The sequence below is a fragment of the Patiria miniata genome, unplaced genomic scaffold (genome assembly GCF_015706575.1).
Source record: "Patiria miniata isolate m_02_andy unplaced genomic scaffold, ASM1570657v1 HiC_scaffold_27, whole genome shotgun sequence".
In the NCBI taxonomy this organism is placed as follows: domain Eukaryota; kingdom Metazoa; phylum Echinodermata; class Asteroidea; order Valvatida; family Asterinidae; genus Patiria; species Patiria miniata.
Genome location: NW_024037066.1, coordinates 6,882,606 through 6,900,361, shown reverse-complemented (window position 1 = coordinate 6,900,361; position 17,756 = coordinate 6,882,606). Strand labels below are relative to the sequence as shown.

General features: G+C 41.5%; 1 protein-coding gene across 2 annotated transcripts; it reads right to left on the bottom strand.

Moving 5' to 3' along the window:
* Positions 1-4,398: 4,398 nt before the first annotated feature.
* LOC119734368 lies at positions 4,399-16,514 on the bottom strand. 2 transcript variants are annotated; one of them, XM_038207859.1, is made up of 8 exons: positions 16,414-16,514; positions 13,417-13,603; positions 12,169-12,351; positions 11,371-11,483; positions 9,986-10,183; positions 9,664-9,778; positions 8,670-8,774; positions 4,399-7,492 (listed from the first exon to the last, which is right to left on the bottom strand). In XM_038207859.1, the coding sequence occupies exons 1-8, from the start codon at positions 16,444-16,446 to the stop codon at positions 4,584-4,586; spliced, it is 3,843 nt and encodes a 1,280-aa protein (XP_038063787.1). In that variant the 5' UTR covers positions 16,447-16,514; the 3' UTR covers positions 4,399-4,583. The 2 variants fall into 2 exon arrangements, with proteins under 2 accessions (XP_038063787.1, XP_038063788.1); XM_038207860.1 differs by lacking the exon at positions 8,670-8,774.
* Positions 16,515-17,756: the final 1,242 nt, after the last annotated feature.

Below are 17,756 nucleotides of genomic sequence, written 5' to 3'. Positions count from 1 at the left end.
AAAAGAGGAACAAATAAAAACCTTTGATTTAACAAACGTGCTTGGGCGGGTGTGTCGGGGGGGGGGGGGAGGGCGGAAAGTATTTTTCACATTTACTTTGAAATAATGTCTTTTATTGATATGAAGCACTTAACAACACACAACACAAAATGAAAGTAACACACATTTTCCCAATGCCTACATTTTAAGCTTAGTAGAGCAATTTTATTAGTTCTGTAAGGTGTAAGGCCTAACATGAAAAACCGATGCAAGAAAAATGCAAACAACTTAACTTACCACTAGGGTTAATAGCAGTTTCATAGTCATGCAGTGATTTTTTTCAGAGACTATTGTTTCGCTTTATAAACAGGATTCGCAAAACGTTTTCCACAAATAGACTTCAATAGCAGTTTCATAGTCATGCAGTGATTTTTTTCAGAGACAATTGTTTAGCTTTATAAACAGGATTTGCAAAACGTTTTCCACAAATAGATTTCAGTCAGTAATTCATTTAGTGAACCGTCATTTGGTAGTGGCTAATGTTAGTAACTTAGTGCCTAGAATTTTCACAAAATAAGTGCATCGTGGTAATTGTCAGAAAAAAAATTTCAGATTAAAATCAACTTGACAACTTCCGATAAAAAAAATGTAGATTAGTAAAATATTTCTTAAAACATGGTTTACTGAGGTTAATACATTGTGTACACATATAACAGTGAAATTACAAAAATATACGAAAATAAAAGATCATTGATTTTGTACACATAAAAAAATGAAAATGGCAACACCTGTTAACCTAGATACTAATGTTTATGAAAGTACATTACACGTAAACTGCACTAATTGCACTGCATTGTATAGATCGACCACAGCAAAAATTATGGTTATTATTGCATTTACAATTTTCACAATTATATTTTTGCTATTTATGGAAGCCAAATAATTAGTTTTAATAAATGGTTATCAACAGATTCTTTGAATAGTTTACATTCCATAAATGTTATACATTCATGTGGCAACCGTCCAACCAATCTTTCAATTTTGGAATAATGACAAGAAATTTCATAATTTCAATTAATGAAGCACAAACACAAATGTCTTACATTATTTCAAGATATCAACTTATTCTTTCACTTTTTCTCAGATAACTGTAACTATGTTTGTACATTTCAGCATGTAATCAAAGCATGTTTGAAGATATTATTTTTTATGATCTTTTCGGCGAAGAAATGTTTTATAGCAGTACGAAAACAGTAAGTACTTTTGAAAAATAATTAGTATGAAACTTAGTACACTTTTGTTTAGTAGAAGGCGAACAAAAATGGGCGAGATATTTAAACCCTGTTAATACTGAAATGAATGAAAGAAAATTTGAAATTATCGGAAAAGCTTTATATCACTTTACAGTTTATACATACAAATTCTTACAATACTTTTTACCACAAGACAAGTCATAGTTCCCAGCAGAAAATCTATATGCAATATCTTGTTTTGTTTTGATAAAAACAATTCCATTGATTTTGGTTCTGAGTACTTTATGTCATTTGATTTATATACCCTTTTTCACTACTTATGCACACATTTCCTTCGCTGCTCTTATGACAAAATTCCAGCTCATTTAAGTTTATTAGTATGTAAAGCTCAAGTTCATTTCTTTAAAATCAGATTAAAAATAAAGCAGCAGCCTTTTTTTTTTAAACCTGTGGTATTTTGTTACATATTACACTAATCAAAAAAGGTTCATTGAATAATTGGAGTATAATCAAAAATAAGCATTTCAAGGCAGTTCTTCTGTTAAGATATGTAAATTAAATAGGCAAGATTTGCAGAAACATTTTTTTTGCCAAATCAGCAAGGGCAATGTATCTTTAAAACAGTCTTAAAGTTTAGAGGACAATACATTGAAAAATATAAAATTGATGACTATTTCAATTGTCAAATTCCTTCACTAAAAGTCCATTCGCTGGTGCAGGATGTTAATACATATTTATTTGTACAATCCTTCGCTAACATTTTGACCAATCCCTGCATTGTCAGCAATTAAGTGATTGTCCATAGGCAGGCCACCTTACTGCAATATCCACCCCTCCCAACCCCAGACCAAATGGCAGCTTGCAAAGGAGCTTTACGTGATGTCAGCTTAAGCCTTTTTCACACTAGACAAATCTCGGGGTTCAAGTTGACGCAGGGTTGAAGCAGGGTTGAAAACATGCATCGTTTCACACTTGAAGAATTTCAACCCTGCGTCAACCCTGCGTCAACCCTGCGTCAACCCCGAGATTGATTTCGCCCCGGGTTGAACTCAACCCTGCTCCAGACCAGGGTTGAGATTTGCAACCCGGGTTGAAATTCTTGCCAGGGTTCAAAACAGTAGTAACTGAGCATGATAAGCTTGATTTGCATGAAACAAGTGTGAAACGATGCGGGGTTGAACGCAGGGTTGAAAAATAAAAAAACTCAACCCAGGGAGGCACTGGGTTTGCCCAGGTTGAGTTCAACCTGGGTTGAGAGGATGTAGTGTGAAAAGGGCTTTAGAAAGCATCTCTATGATAAGAGTCACACTAATCTTCAGGCATCCCCAGCTTCCGCATGGACACCACACTGACACGTCTCACTGATCAGCCAGCAACCCCTGCTCAACTGTCGCATCCTTCACTCGCTTCACTGATTCCACAGTACACAACCTCCCACCACCGTGGGGATCCCTTCAGTTTCCCGACGACGAGCAGAGCGTACTGTTTCAAAACGTTTTGGCCCCCCCCCTGTCCTTTTCAGAACCTCATCAACTCATAAAAGAGATTTGTCACATGGTGCTACCGTAAATCCTTATCTTATTGCTGCCTTCTCAATGCAATCATTCACATCTTATAAAACTAGTACTTAAGAGCAATTCCAGTGTTATGAAAGAAAGCGTTTTGTACAAAACGGAGCTAATTCAGGCGATTCACAGTGCGCTACCAAGAGTTTGCCATGGAGAGTCCATTTTTCAAGTTCACGGTCGACAAAACATGGCCCATTTGAATGAGTGTCAGTAGACAACTTGAGCTAGTTTGCTATGGATTGGGGCATAGCGTTCTGCCGTCTTACAAACAACACCATATTGATAAAAAGAAGAAAAAGGCAAACTGATACTCGAATCATACGCTTACGAAACTACTGACCAGAAAAACAAACCATTTCAAATGTCCCACGCTGCGAATTTGCCAACCGTCTCCCACAATGCACTGGGAAAAATGAACTCTTGGTGGCGCACTCTGCATTGTGAATCGTCGGAATTGACCATGATATCTAACTAATGATTCAGAGAAATGATCCAAAACTCCTAGTCTGTAATCTCCTTGGCCATTACTGGATGATGGACGTATAAGATTTGCAAAATACATTTTCAGATTTATTAAAAAAACAGGTGTTTCATAACACTGGACATTTCCTTAACAGCTCTTGGAATTCCACATCTTTATAAACCAGTTTAAGTACCGTGATACATTCAAATATTTAAAGTCAACAGATGCAGAATCCCTTGACTACCAACAATGCAAAACATATACTTAGCTTCAAAAGATATTTTTTGGGGGAAACGTCACAAAAAAGAAATAATACAAAAATAAATAAATATGTAAACCCTGTTTGATGACAACACTCTTGGAGGAAAAAAAGGAGAACTTTGCAAGTTTCTTGAATATTCCTTGAAATATTAAGTAGGATAGCATGATATGTTACCACTGGGTACACCAAACATATTGTAGCAATAACCCTAACTATCCCCATCCAGTCAAAATCCAACACCAGGGTTTGTTGGAATCTGTTGGAGTGAGTACTGCACTAGCAAACTGATCATGTTTTACATAGGGTCAGACATACATGTACCACCATAATCAGAGTCCAACAGTTTGGGTGTAGAGTTTCCCATAGTGGTGTTGGAATTTGCAGGAATAGGAAGGTTCCTAGTAAACAGAGTTGTAATGACTCGAGTCAATGACTCGACTTGAGTCCGACTCGAGTCACATTTTTTGGTGACTCGACTCGACTCGAGTCCCTAAGGGTAAATGACTCGACTCGAGTCACTGCAAGCAATTGACTCGACTCAACTCGAGTCCCTCATCAGAAGACTCGACTCGACTCGAGCGAAGGCTAATAAGACTCGAGTCCCAAAAATAAAAGCAAAACTTTGCGAAAAGTATTTGCAATGACTTACGGTGCAAACTTTATGCTCACTTCACCTTGCGAATAGCAGTCATGTATAAATATACAACGTGTCACAGACTCCCACCTCATGGTTCGACTCGACCTTTTGACCTAATGGCTCGACTCGACTCGAGTCACTTCTTTAAAATGACTCGACTCGAGTCACTTCTTTAAAATGACTCGACTCGACTCGAGTCACAAAAATCAGTGACTCGTTACAACTCTGCTAGTAAATCACTCATGGGAGTTAGGGTTAATACAAGATGTGTGCTTAGTTGAGGTTGTATTTACAAAAGTCTAAATGCCACAGCCCAAGATCTTATCACAAGAAATAATGGGAAATGTTTGTACATGTACCACAATTGGAACGCCTCTGAATAAGATTGGGTTGTTTTACGTACACCGTGTTGAAGAACCGATCAAAATTCTGTGTTCTCGTATTGCGAACCGTTGGAGTTGGTCCGTGAGGAACGCAGAGAAGTGCTCCCCACCGATCTTCTGTCTACCTCCGAAAACGAGGAAGATTTTCGTACTCTGTCACCATCTGGTAAAATTCCTGAATTTCTACTTGGGAGGCTTCCGCAGCCATCAATCTGTATAGGGGATCCAACATCAGTGTTCTCGTACTGTGATGCATTGGAGTTTGGGCGCGAGGACCGGTGAGAACTACTGGCAAAAGAGTCTCGTCTGTCTGCCTCCGAAAACGAGGGGGATTTTCCAAGTCTCACTCCGTCCAATGAGATGCCTGAATTCCTAGCAGAAAAGCTTCCTGGTGGGGTACCGATCTCAGATGGCAGGGACCCGAAGTTGGTATTCTCATACTGGGAACCATTTGAGTCTGGACGTGAAGATCTGTGTGAGGTACTGTTGACAGAGATTCTCCTCTCTGGTGCGGAAGAGCAAGGGGATTTGCTGGTTTCTGAGGAGTAGCGTCTTGTTGTAGCGGTACTCTCAAACTCGGAGGCGTTGGAGTTGGTACGAGAGGATCTCAGTGAAACCCTGTCCAGGGATATGTTTGGATCGCGGGGTGGGGGTGGGGGAGGAGTTTTCTTCGCCCGATTTGTTTTCACGGCAGATTGGATCTCTTCATTTTCCGAGGAGCTTCGGTGTTGGTTCATGCCGGGAAAGAATCGCTTGACCTGGGCTCGATTGGCGGTGTTTGTGGGTGCCTGGGCACTACTGTGGGGTGGACTTGGGAGGGGTCTGTTGGCCACCTCTAAGAGTCTATCCCGGGCGGCTTTCTCAGCTGGTAAAACAGCTGGAGTAAAAGCAGGAGATTCAGCAGGACTCAGAGATTGCATTCTTGGTAGAGCAGCATTCACAGGGGTTGTTGGGGAACTTACACCCGGCTTGGCTGCCACGGCAGGCTTTGTCTTCGGGCTGGGGGACTTTCCCTGGAGTGGTCCCGAGGGGCCAGCTTTCCGAAATGATATTGCCTTATCGGAGGCAACGATTCCTTTCACTCCTGGTGAGATGCCTGCTTTCTCAACAGGCCTGGCTTCTGATAGAGAGGACTTACTGTTCCTCCGCTCAGATTTACTTTCATCAATGCTGCCTTCCATGCTGTTTCCATAGGCTTCTTCCTTGTCAGCGGATTTGCTGTTCTGACGGAAGATCTTGAGAGGGAAGTCAAACTTTCTCCGTCGGTTGACAGGGGCAGCGTTGGTGACGTGGCTGGCAGGTTTGACTGCAGCCGCGTTAAAATTCTTCTGCTTGTACTGAGGAGATGGGAAGATAGGCTTCTCATCAAGAAGATCTGGATTTGACTGAGAACGTTTGATCAAGGAAGCGACTGATTGAGAGGGTTTTTCCTCTACTGTGCTTCCACTGGTGGAAGACACGGGTATTGCTCCTTCCTTGGAGATATTTGGATTTGAGTTAGTCCGCTTTCTCAAGGTTGCAAAGAATCCCTTTGATTTGCTGCGGGATCGGTGTTGGGGTTTCTTCCTTCCAGTCTCGACGGCCTCTGAATGGTCAATGTTCAGAATGTCAGCTTCTGAGCGGGATCTCTTCATCTTTAAAACTGGCTCCAGGTAGCCTTCTTCATCCAACGAAGTATCCTGCATCTGGGCTTGTGCTTCGCTTGCAGATGCCACCGACTGCCTCTGGTTGTTGTTGTTGAAAGAATTCCGGTTTCCTTTGATCTCGTTATAAGCAGCATGGGCGCTGAAGGTATTGAAATCTGCAAACGGTGGAAAGGCTGAGCGGGGGGACCCGCAGTAGGCATTGAACTCCGGGGAACCAAGAGGGGGTGGGGAGGGCAGCTGGCGAGAACCCATCCAGCTGGGTATTCTGGACGACTTGGCGTAGTGTGCGGCCAGGTCGAGGGACCCTATTAAGGGTGATCCTACCGAGAGAGCTGAGGATATTGAGCTGCTTACCGAAGGGGTCCTATTTCTGAACAAGTGGTCCAGTGACATTGATCGGCGAAGGGTTCCGTGAGGAGTGTTGAAAAGAAAGACATCCTGGTACTGGTGTGGACCAAGCGTGCCCCCTTTGATGGTGGAGTAGCTGGGCAGATCTGAAGGAGACCTCTTCTTTGGGATTGCTTTCCCGCGAGGGGACATGTAGTTCGAAGCGGGGCTTTGGGCAGGTCCATTAATCCTGTGCTGGAAGTAAGTATGCCTGATCTGCTGATTTTGACCAGGCACACTGGAGTGAACGTCCGCAACCCCTGAGGTCCTGTGAGGAGGCTGGTACTTTCTTGGGGGGAACGGAGGCCCTGACTCGAGACTCCGTGGAGAGCTGACAAATCCCATGTTGGGGAATCCCGGGAACACTACATCCCCAGGGCTTGGGCTGATGAGAGGCGTGTTCTCATAGCTATTGGGCAGCAACGACACGCCCGAGTTTTGGTAAGGGTTGTGGCCCAGCCGAAGCGCCATTGCCTCGTACTCAGACATGCCTGTGTTGGAGCTAATACTCAGCATGCGTCGGAACTTGTCGGCTGCCAAGATGGGTCCGAAACTCTCGCTGGCCCTTGCCATCTGTTGCATGTCGCTCTCGGTGAATGACCTACGACCTCCGGACCCCCTGCCGAGGGGGTTGGAGGAGTTCATGACGGTGTAAGGATCGTGCCCCGGGGAAAGCGGATAGCTGTGCTGCCCCTCAAGGCTCCGGCCATACTTCTCCAGGCTATGTCCGCGCTCCGAGTAGGAACGCTTGAAGCTGGACGAAGGGGTCCTCAGGCCCTCCTGCCGTGGAGGAAGAGGGGGCCCAGATGACATCGGGGAGACTGATGGGTGGCTGGCATTGGCATGGATTGGGATGCCTTGCGTCCGAGTAGGTGTGGCACCAGGAAGCCTCTCTGAACGTTGCCGTGCAATTTCTGGGGAGGAATAGAAATTATAGCAAAACATTTACTGCGATTTAAAAAAAAAAATTCAAAGTGTACTTGAAAGGTCTTTGCCCTGAAATGCATTCACTTGACCCTTACTGGAAGGATATTGTTAATTAAAATTACATCAGTTTGATTATTATATTCCGAATCGGCAACAATTACGTCAGTTTCTCTACTCAACACAATTTGGTATTTTTGTCCACGAAGACACAACACATATTTCATGGCAAAGATGTACACAATTATAATAGCACTTATTTGACTGCTGCGAGAAATAAATTGGCAGGTAATTTCCATACCCTGATTATTTTTTTGGATAATAGATATATATATATAAGAATCCTAGTTAGGATTTAACATATCATTTGCATAAAAATAAGATTATAATACAGAGAGTGGCAAGGCATGAATAAGTACAATAAAATCTGTCTTTATCTCTTTCAGTGCCTTGTACAGTTCAGCTTTAGACCCCGGAAAACTGAACACCGAACAACACAGCCCATGTATGGCATGTATAGGATTATGAAAGCATTAACGCGTCTATAGTCTGTGTGTGACGACTGACAGAAAACACACTAAGTTAGTAAACCTGTGCAAGCAATGATAGCCACAAGTTTCAAACCCCTGCTCTGAAGTTTAATGCTTTCACACCCTCTACTAGGCGGCAAAGCAAGTTATACGCAAGTCAGCTTTTGCCTTATCTTCGGACAAAAATTTAAATGTTATCAAGTGTTCGTCATTTCAAACTTAGCAGGGTATTTTGTAACAGTCAAGTCTTTGCTTTAGTTTTTTTTTTCACAAGTGGTAGTTTGTTAGTAAAGTTTCAAGATATATGGGTCATTTATAAATGTAGGGTCAAAAGTGTGACATTTGTGTGTCCCTGTTACCTTGGTACTTTGTAATTTGCCATTTAAGTATCATTAAGAATGACTTCATATGATTTATTGTTTGTTGGGTAGGTAGTTTGATATTCATAATCACTCTTGGAGGACGACTGCTTTAAGAATGCATAAGAATTATAAAATCATAGCTGTCAGATGTAACAGGGACTGGGAAACAAGTGGACCCCAAATTTATAAAACGACCGATGTGCAGTTAATATTATGGGTTGTAATGTTACAGTACGTTGACATTTTGAAAGGCATTTGAGACTTTTGACACAAACCTTCTTGTCCTCTATGTAGGTGATCGTAACCCACTGCTGGCCCTCGGCTGTGGGGTACGGGAACGGGGACAGCCACGCTGGCTGAGGGGGTGCCTGCACTCCGAACTGATTCAGTAAAAAAGGTGTCAGAGAGGGGGGCAAAAGCACGGGGGAAAAGGGAAGACAGTCAGTATGTGTTAATGACCACAGCAAAAGGTTAAATGAAGCTGTTCTGAGTGAGGTTTGATAAGTGCTTACTGCTTGGAAAGCTTTGCTTAGAAATTCTGATTTGTTTTTTTGCTAAGCAGTCTGCACCCTTTTGAATATCTTGGTAAGGCAATTGGACTCCATCTAGGGTCTATAGAGGGCGCCGTTCTTTACATGCAAACAGCACAAACACAGCAGGGATCATGTTTTTGAAGCAGCGATTATTTATTTGGGCACACTGCGGTCAAGTGAAATGCGAGGTTGTTTTAAAGGTGTTTTCTGTGTGATGACAAAAAGATGATTGGTAAGATGGCGGTAGTTGTGCAAAAGTGTGCATGTGTGTGAAAAATGTGCACCAGTGCAAAACTCTTGCCCAGAACCCAAAATCCCAAGAACACGAACAACACACATTTTTTTTGAGTTATTCTGCTTCGGGATTTACCATTTTAGAAGAACACCACAATATTATTGATTGATGTGAACGTAACATCACATGTGGTTTCCTAACAGCTGTGACAAATACAGGGTTCTACCAATTAACTTTCTCATCAAACTTATCATTTTTGAGAATATCTTGAGTTTACTAATAGCAATAGCTATCATTTTATACATATTGTTAAGTTTCAAAGTGTAAAATGGTGAGAAAAGAAGATTTTTTTGGGGGGGGGGGAGAGGTTAATTGTTAGGGGTGCACGTAGGAGCGTCCATCCCAAACGACCCCACATTTTGACAACTCTTTGCTCAATTTGAAAACTTAAAAACACTGAAGCACATTGAAGCACAGACTGGGCCAAGCTATCGTACTGACCTGATGATGATCTTTGGCTAAGCAGGCCAAACGTGGCCAATCTCAGCTTCTCATATTCCTTGATCACTTCTTCCTCTGTGGCTGGCTGGTTGGGGTCAGTCGACCCGTCGTTCCTCTGAAAAGAGACAGAAAAAGAGCAAGATATTTTTTTTGTAAAAATCAAACTAACATCAAGGGTCAAGCAAGTGTTCCAAAAATGGAACAACCCGAAGGGAAAAGGAAGGTTTAGATTAAAGTCGCTCCCTCAAAACCAATTTGTTTGTTGCGACTGAATTTGATTGGATATCCTACTGCTGCTTTTAGAATTTTCCCATATCTATACCTGTTTCTGCATCTCGGTGGTAAACTCATCCAACAGGTCGTACATGCGCCCGTCCTCCCCAGGGTTGGTACCAAAGAGGTACCGGGCCTCCCCCATGGGAGCGCTACGGCCCGCCTCGAAGGAGAACGCCCCCGTCTCCGAGCTCTCAAAGATGCGGATGCTCTTCAGGGGCCACTGAGCAAGGAGAGACCTGGTGCGCTGTGGACACAAAGGAATAGAACACAAAGATGGTAGTAAAGTATATTCTGTAACGACCCAATATGGCCCACCAGGCCGACGTTTATCTCTGGTTTCAGTAGCATGAAATGACTGAGAATATTTCTATTCCCCCCCTGGATGGGATGCTAGTCCATCGCAGGTTACTCCCCAGCTAATGCCAGTACCCATTTATACTCCTGGGTGGAGAGAGGCAAGTGGGATAAAGTGGCTTGCCCAAGGACACACATATGGCCAGCAGCTGGATTTGAACCCCTGACCCTCTGATCAAGAGTCATGAATTCTAACCACTAGGCCACACTCCCCAACAATTTTAAATAAGATTTTTGGGACTCTAACATCATATGACAAAAAAACAGGGCTCCATAATATTGGTGGATTCTGGCAAAATTATTTACTTGACATTTTTTATAAAATGGTGCACAAATGTAGAGCACCCACTTCATTGAATCCCCCAAGGAAAGAAAAAAACATTTTGCCAATTAATTCTCATTTTGTGACCAAAACTCCGTAGGCATGTTTACAAGGAAGCGTTCAACATTTGTCAAATCATGTCCCACAAGTAGTTAATACAGGCTTGACTCTGTCTCCCTCAATCCTGCAAAATCGCCCAAAACGTCCCCGTAGATTTTGAAGGATCGTGGAAAGTTAGAATTAAAGGTAATATACAACATTTGCAAACGTCAAAAAACAAAAGTACCACATTATTTTATAAAATACGTTACTTGACTGTAAGTGAATAATTGGATTGTTCGTTCAATTTTTTTTATACTGCCCACAAATAGCTAGTCCACATTTTGTTTGCAAATACACAATCCGTGAACGGGTGCAAGCCGGCTAGTCCGGTTCCCTGACCTGACAATTCCCCTACATCTATACGTTTCTCTGTTTAGTCTGAAGTAGGGTCAGGGAACAAGACTACAAGAACCGCATTTTTTTCTTGTCAGTATCTATATGAACACAGAACTTTAAACAGGTCAGTGTAACAATATTTGCTATGCAATGTTACCCCCAAATCCATTCATTTCTGAAAATTACCGCAAAAGAAAATGTTGTATATTACCTTTCAGGCAAGCATAACACGGGATAAATTTGATCTCTAATGAGCTACAGTGTCTCCCACGTGGAACAAGAGTCTTCTCAAGGTTATGCTCCAGTCGTTGTCTTACCTTGAGAGCTAAGGTTAGGCCCCACTTGGAGATGTGTAGCAGACACTTGGACCCCTTGGCTCCTATTCTGCTCATTGGATGCGACTCGTCTGGGGTCACCTCAAAACAGTAACCTTTGACAGAAACATACAATAGTTATAAAAAGTTGACGTCTGATGGAGATTGAGAAGGGCGTGGGGATGGGCTGGGGAAGAGGGTATCATCTATGCTGCTTTGTGTTACTAACATTAACCCTAACTCCCTAGCATTTTTGCTAGGATGTAACCTCAATCCTGCAAAATCCCCCGACTGCTTCCATGTAAAAATTGTTTATAGCTTCAATCCTCCAAAATCATCCGTTATTTCTTGAATGTGGTCCTCGGAGGGGTGACCACTGCCTCAATCCTGCAAAATCCTCCAGCAATCACTGCCAGTATGTTGAGGCAGAGCCAGTGACATCCTGGAGCAGTGCGGAGGATTTCAAATATAATTTAGGCCTTAATTTATGCACGGCTGAGCAGGTCCAGCCTAAGACCTTGACATAGTGCATCCTCCAAAATCAGCCACATCTTTTTGACATATAGCCTCAATCCTGCAAAATCCTCCATTTTGCAAAGAGGATTTTGGAGGATTTGGAAAGGTTAGGTTTAATTCTTTCTGAGCACACAAAGACTGAAACTAAAGAGGAGACAATGAAAAACTGTTTCGTTTCAATGGTGGGAGGAAAACCTTGAAATGAGATTTCAGGGGAAAAAACACAGAAACAGGAAGGGAATGGAAATCTTATAAACTTTCTGCTAGGGATTGATTCGAACCCACCTGGAAAGTCGTGCCTAAGTTTGGTCTGAATTTGCAGGTAGAAGACCCAGAGGTCCATGTTGGTCTCCGACTCCGACATCAGCCGCAGGTTTTCTAGCGGAGTGCGGACCTCAAAGATATAGTGTTTGCCGGACTCATCATGCTTCTTGTCCACGCGGTAGTGGGGCCAAAGCTTCAACAAGGCTGCAGAAAAATGAAGATAAAACACTGATGACCTCCCAACTTTACGTTTCTCTTTAGCAAGTGGAGGTTTGACAGCAAGTTCTCTCTTGAAAAAAGAGTTTTAATATTGGGGAAAATGCATCTGAGTTTAATAGATTCCACATTACTGAAACAATGCTTCATAGCATCTAAATACATGTGTTAATAAAAGATTGGGAAAAAATACTACTTAAAGGCCCATGTAATGCCATTTCTTTCAGTGAAGTCCTTGAAAATGCACCTTTGTGTCCTATTTAACCTTATTTTTAATTTTCATTTTGCCATTCTCGAGGGTAGTTTGGTACGGTACCTTTTTTTGTTTTAATGCTAATGCAAACATTTCCAGATTCATGAGCAAAAGTGTGATGTCTTTCCGGGTAGAAACCTCAATGATACAATGTTTGAGCACCAAAAGTTGCCAGAATTTTGGATAATTTGCTGTCGTAAATGTTCTTCTCTTTGGTGATTTGTTGTTGTGTCGGCACATGTCAGTAAGCAAATGAGGAAAATTTACTCACAAAAGTTTTCAATGAACACATTTTTGGCTTTACAAGTTTGAACAGAAAAGCCCTACACTGAACAATGTCTTCCTGAAATGACGTCACAGCAACAGCGCCCCCATTTGTCGAGAAAAGTATGGAAAACTTTAAATGTTTAAAGAAATGCACTTTTCAAAGAAATTAAACAAAAAGTGATGTCAAATAGTTTTCATACATTTAAGAGGATAAGAAAGTTGCATAAAATGTGTTCCTAACAAAAATCCATCGCATGTTCCCTTTAAGTCAATATAGGGCTTGCACGCTTGCACGGCACCGGCGTGAAGGCGTGAAGTCAAACTGGATGATGATGCCTAGCGGCGATATCCAGTCAACTTTCTGAGATTCTGAGATTCTGAGATTCTGAGATTCTGAGGGCTGTCAAATGATGAAAGGGCGTTTGCTTAACTCTAAATCAGTGTAAATTTGTCTTTATGATGACAGTCCTCATGTCACGCATTCCATTTCCGACATGAAGTGTAGAATTTATCCTTCTTCTATTTTCTCTTACCCTTGGGCGTTTCTGTCTCTGTTGTTGGTTCCTTCTCGTAGGTCCAAACAAATGGGCATTCCTCCTCCTCTTCTTCATCATGCTTACGCAGCAGCACAAAGTAATACTTCTTCCACGGCGTGCTGCTCTGACGATTGAGAAAACTCTTCTTCTTCTTTTCGGAAGTGATGGCTTTTTTTAGCCACCCCTTTTGCAAAGCAAAATAAAAATTACATTATCGTTGATCGTGGCCATAATCAGGGCAAATCCATGCAAAAGGTGGACATGCGTCATTTCGTTACTGATCTCACGTTAATTTGTAATTCGTAAACGAACAGAAGTAATCAAAAAATTAAAGTGGAAATGAAAGTGGAAATAAAAGGTAGGCCTAGTAGCCTACTGCTACCTTTTATTGCCACTTTCACTTTTTGAAACACTTCCTCCACTTTTATTATTTGAAAAACTTCTGGGAAGAATTCCAGACATTTTTCAGACCAGTCTCATACTCATAGGGTTTGTGCACAGGGTGTCAAGTGATGTCCAGGTATGTAACGCTTTCCAAACTTCTTTTCGTTTATGAGGTCGGTAACAGAATGATGCATATCCACTTTTGCATGGAATACACCGTAGAAGTGGTTACGTCATACACCACCAAGGTCACGCGTTACTCGTAACGACCGTTTCACACAAACACGGGGCCCACTTTTTCACCATTTTTTTTACGCGTTGGAAAATAAAAAATAACGGCATCCGTTTCATTCCGAGTGATGAATACAGTCAGCTACGAAGCCCAGTCTTATTTATTCTTAATGTCTGAGAAATCTTAACTGGAAAATGTTCACCTAAATCTCTCATAGATATGTTTTGCATGGTGAAAACTGTAAAACAGACATTGTTTGGAATGGTAGCTACAGTACAGGAGACGACCCCGCGTGATGTCCGTATTGCCCATCATAAATTCACGGAGCAAGGACAAATAAGATTAAAATTATTGATTAATAATAAACAACTAACTACTACTCTTTTACTACATGTCATGCATGTAGGAGACTGCCCCGCATGACGTCAAGTTCTACAGCAAACGTATTGCCCATCATAAACTCACATGGACAAATGATGGAGCAAGGACAAATAAGATTAAATATACTCTGTAGTTTGCAGTGAATAGTGGGCGAAATAACAGAATGACATGATAAGTAATAAGTTCACAACATATTTCCTAAGTGTGTCATATACGGCCATTAGTTTTACTGCATATGCATTTGATTATTCGCAGTGGCTATCGTAACGGCAGCCGTAACGCATTTCCCATTTTCTATCGTCATGATCGTTACGGTAGTACTGCAACTTTTATAAAAACATGAGAAGAAAATATAAATTAGAAGGAAAAAAGTGAATTTGAACGTTATGAAATTCGGACTTTATTTCCCTTTTAAAAAAAAATCCTCCAAAGCCTCAGGTTAGAAAAGGAAAAAAATTCGAGTGCAAAACTGAGATGCTAACCCGCAACCTCGCGGTGCAAAATCCTACCCTCTATCGACTGAGCTGTCGCACTGCTCGCTAAAACGTGGGAAAACAAATAATTATATACCGTAATTTTCGGAATATAAGCCGCGCGGCGTATAAGCGCGCAGCACGCAAAAATCTGCAAATTAAAATTTGAAGTCGGCGTATAAGCCGCATCGGCGTATAAGCCGCACCAACCGCAGCGGTTCAATTTTGTAAGGCCTCCAAATTCTAGTCAAAATGCTCTGAACCAGTTCCATTTGCACTACGAAAGCTATAAAAAGGGCCACAAATGTTTTGTCAAATCATTTACAGTCGATTACTCTTACAAACAAATATGGAAATTGATGATGAGAAATAAAAAACGGGAATTGCTGCCGGCTGGCTCGTCAGTGAGCCTGTGCCGGCGAATGACATTATTTTCCCCCAGCACTTGAGAGAGTATGCAACCCACCATGTGTTGTCTGACTGGAGCGCTACAAATCCTGCTTTGTGGCAACAGACGCTGAGTTGTTTTGTCCTAAAGGATAAACAAGTCCGTTTTTACAGCAAAACTTATCAAATTGTTGTGATTACTAACGAGTAGTAACGTCCAAACTTCAAGTTTGGATCGTAACTTTCTTTGAAAACAGTCAACGCGATGCCGAGATTTTTATGGACGAATCCATTAATTTTGTAGGGGTGGTTTCACCCCTGTTTTGAGTTTTACATCGTTTCTTGAATACATTTCAAGAAAAAAAATTATATTGTGACGTTGAACAACTGATTATCAAATACATATATATTTCAAACTCCATAAAAAGTATTAGTTGTCTTTTTCCTTTTTTGAAACTGGGGAAATAATTATTGGTAATTATTGTTCCCAAGAAAGTGCACCCCTTTATTACCACAAATGGTGTGGTCCATGGGGAATCCATGCAGCATATGCATGCAGCATGGGCAGCATCACGGCCGGTTGTCGATGTCCAAGGGACAGCTTTCACCAGCCGTACTTTTTACCGCTCGGTATCTTTTTGTGGGACGTGCTTTCGGTTAATAATGACTTTCTTAATTGATAGTTATTTCAGCAACACATCTCTTCTTGTACCAGTACATTAAATACACATGTAAATCTCATTTTTATTCTTCAAGTCTCGTTGTATAAGCCGCCCTGTGTATAAGCCGCAGTAAACATTTTCATGGGCAAATTCAACGTATAAGCCGCGGCTTATATTCCGAAAATTACGGTACCTGCGTGCGTATCAAAAAAGTATCGTAGAGGGCGCTAAACAACGGCTGCCGTAACGATAGCCACTTCGTTGATTATTGCAATGCACTTGCAATGCAAATTATGCAAGATGCAATTGCACTTGATGAGAGATCGAGAAGCGCTTCGAACATCGTCAAATACTACCTCATCGCAAAACTGGCACACTACAATAAATAACCAAGATTCCGATTGACAAATAATGTGATTTCTCTTAATTCATATCTTTTTAGAACAACATATGAAACGAAATAAAACACACCCACCTTGTAAATGACTTCCACCGTTCCGTCGGCCATTTCTCATGTTTATGTGACCTTTGCCCTTTCGGTGGCATTACCGAACGTCTTAAGCGGGTTTTGCGTGCGCAACGAGACAGATGTGATGGAACCAGACTATTGATGATGGAGGAAATAAGAGTTCGTTGACCTTGACCGTGGCATTTCAGAGGCTGCGCAATGTGTGACGTCATACATTGTTATTCTTTAGGACGTCAAGTATGTATTGTAATCAATAATTCGCGGTATGCAGCATGTTTCCTTTTTTATCGATTATTCTTAACGGATGGATATATACATATTAAATTCAAAATTTCCCTCTGGAACCATGGAGAGACTACAAAACGTTTGAAAAGATGACGAATCACATTTTTTTTCGGGGGGGGGGGTGGTTGCGGGGTAGCGCACGTGCACGCGGGGGGGGGGGGGTCTCTCAACTTTTGCAAGTTCCGATGTTCAGCGCGTCTGTCTAATACTAGTTTATTATTACACGTAATTATTTAGAGTATCATTAAAGATGCTATTTAGGGGTTTCATCCTTTTCTAAATTTCTATTTTTCTAGCAATACAGCACAAATTATTCACTTAATTCTGAGACATTGATCTAAGGAAATCAGCTCATGTTTAGGTATTGAATTATTTATTACTTTACAATTTCGAATTATTGGCTGGCAGACAATAATCCTTTTTGCTTGGAAGGCTGGTTCCCGCCCAACGATCAGTATATTGATAATGCGCGGACCGGTGTCCGGGAACCAGTCTACGGTTAAGCGGATATCCGTTTCTGCCCGAAATATTGACCTTTTTATCCCTAGAGGTTTGCAGACGCCCCCCCCCCCCCCACCACTACCCCCAGCTCCTACCTCCTCCCCCCCCCCCCCGAAAAAAGGGGGAGAGGTTGGAATAAAACATAAAACTTGAAACATTATTTAGAGAAAAATAGTTTTTCGAATTTGTTGCAGAGCACCTGGGAAAGAACTTTTTCCAAGTTAAAAATTCAATTGCGTTGTCAAGAATGTTGGATGGAAAGGCAACACAAAACAGTGAGTGGGTTTATAAAATTTAAATGTCTACTAATTCATTCCTGATTTCCCAAAATCTGCATTAACTTTGGGAGAAACGAAAGTAACATTTGGCGGTATACAGGTGCAATATAATAGTTATAAGGTTATTTATTAGGGCTGTGCCGAATATTCGGATATTCGGTTATTCGATCGATAAACGAATATTCGAATATTTATTTTCGAATAAGAATATTCGGTGGTGATGTGCAATGAAATAAAAAGGTGGAAAAAACTTTTTTTTTTAACAATAAAAGTGTATTCTCAAAG

Bases quoted from the DNA above. Each gene is read 5' to 3' on its own strand.
- LOC119734368 (XM_038207859.1), bottom strand. From the start codon at position 16,446: ATGGCCGACGGAACGGTGGAAGTCATTTACAAG. The intron at 10,184-11,370 runs GTAAGACAACGA...TTGTGTCCACAG, and splicing joins GCCTAACCTTAGCTCTCAAG to CGCACCAGGTCTCTCCTTGC. The intron at 8,775-9,663 runs GTCAGTACGATA...TTACTGAATCAG, and splicing joins TAGCCAAAGATCATCATCAG to TTCGGAGTGCAGGCACCCCC.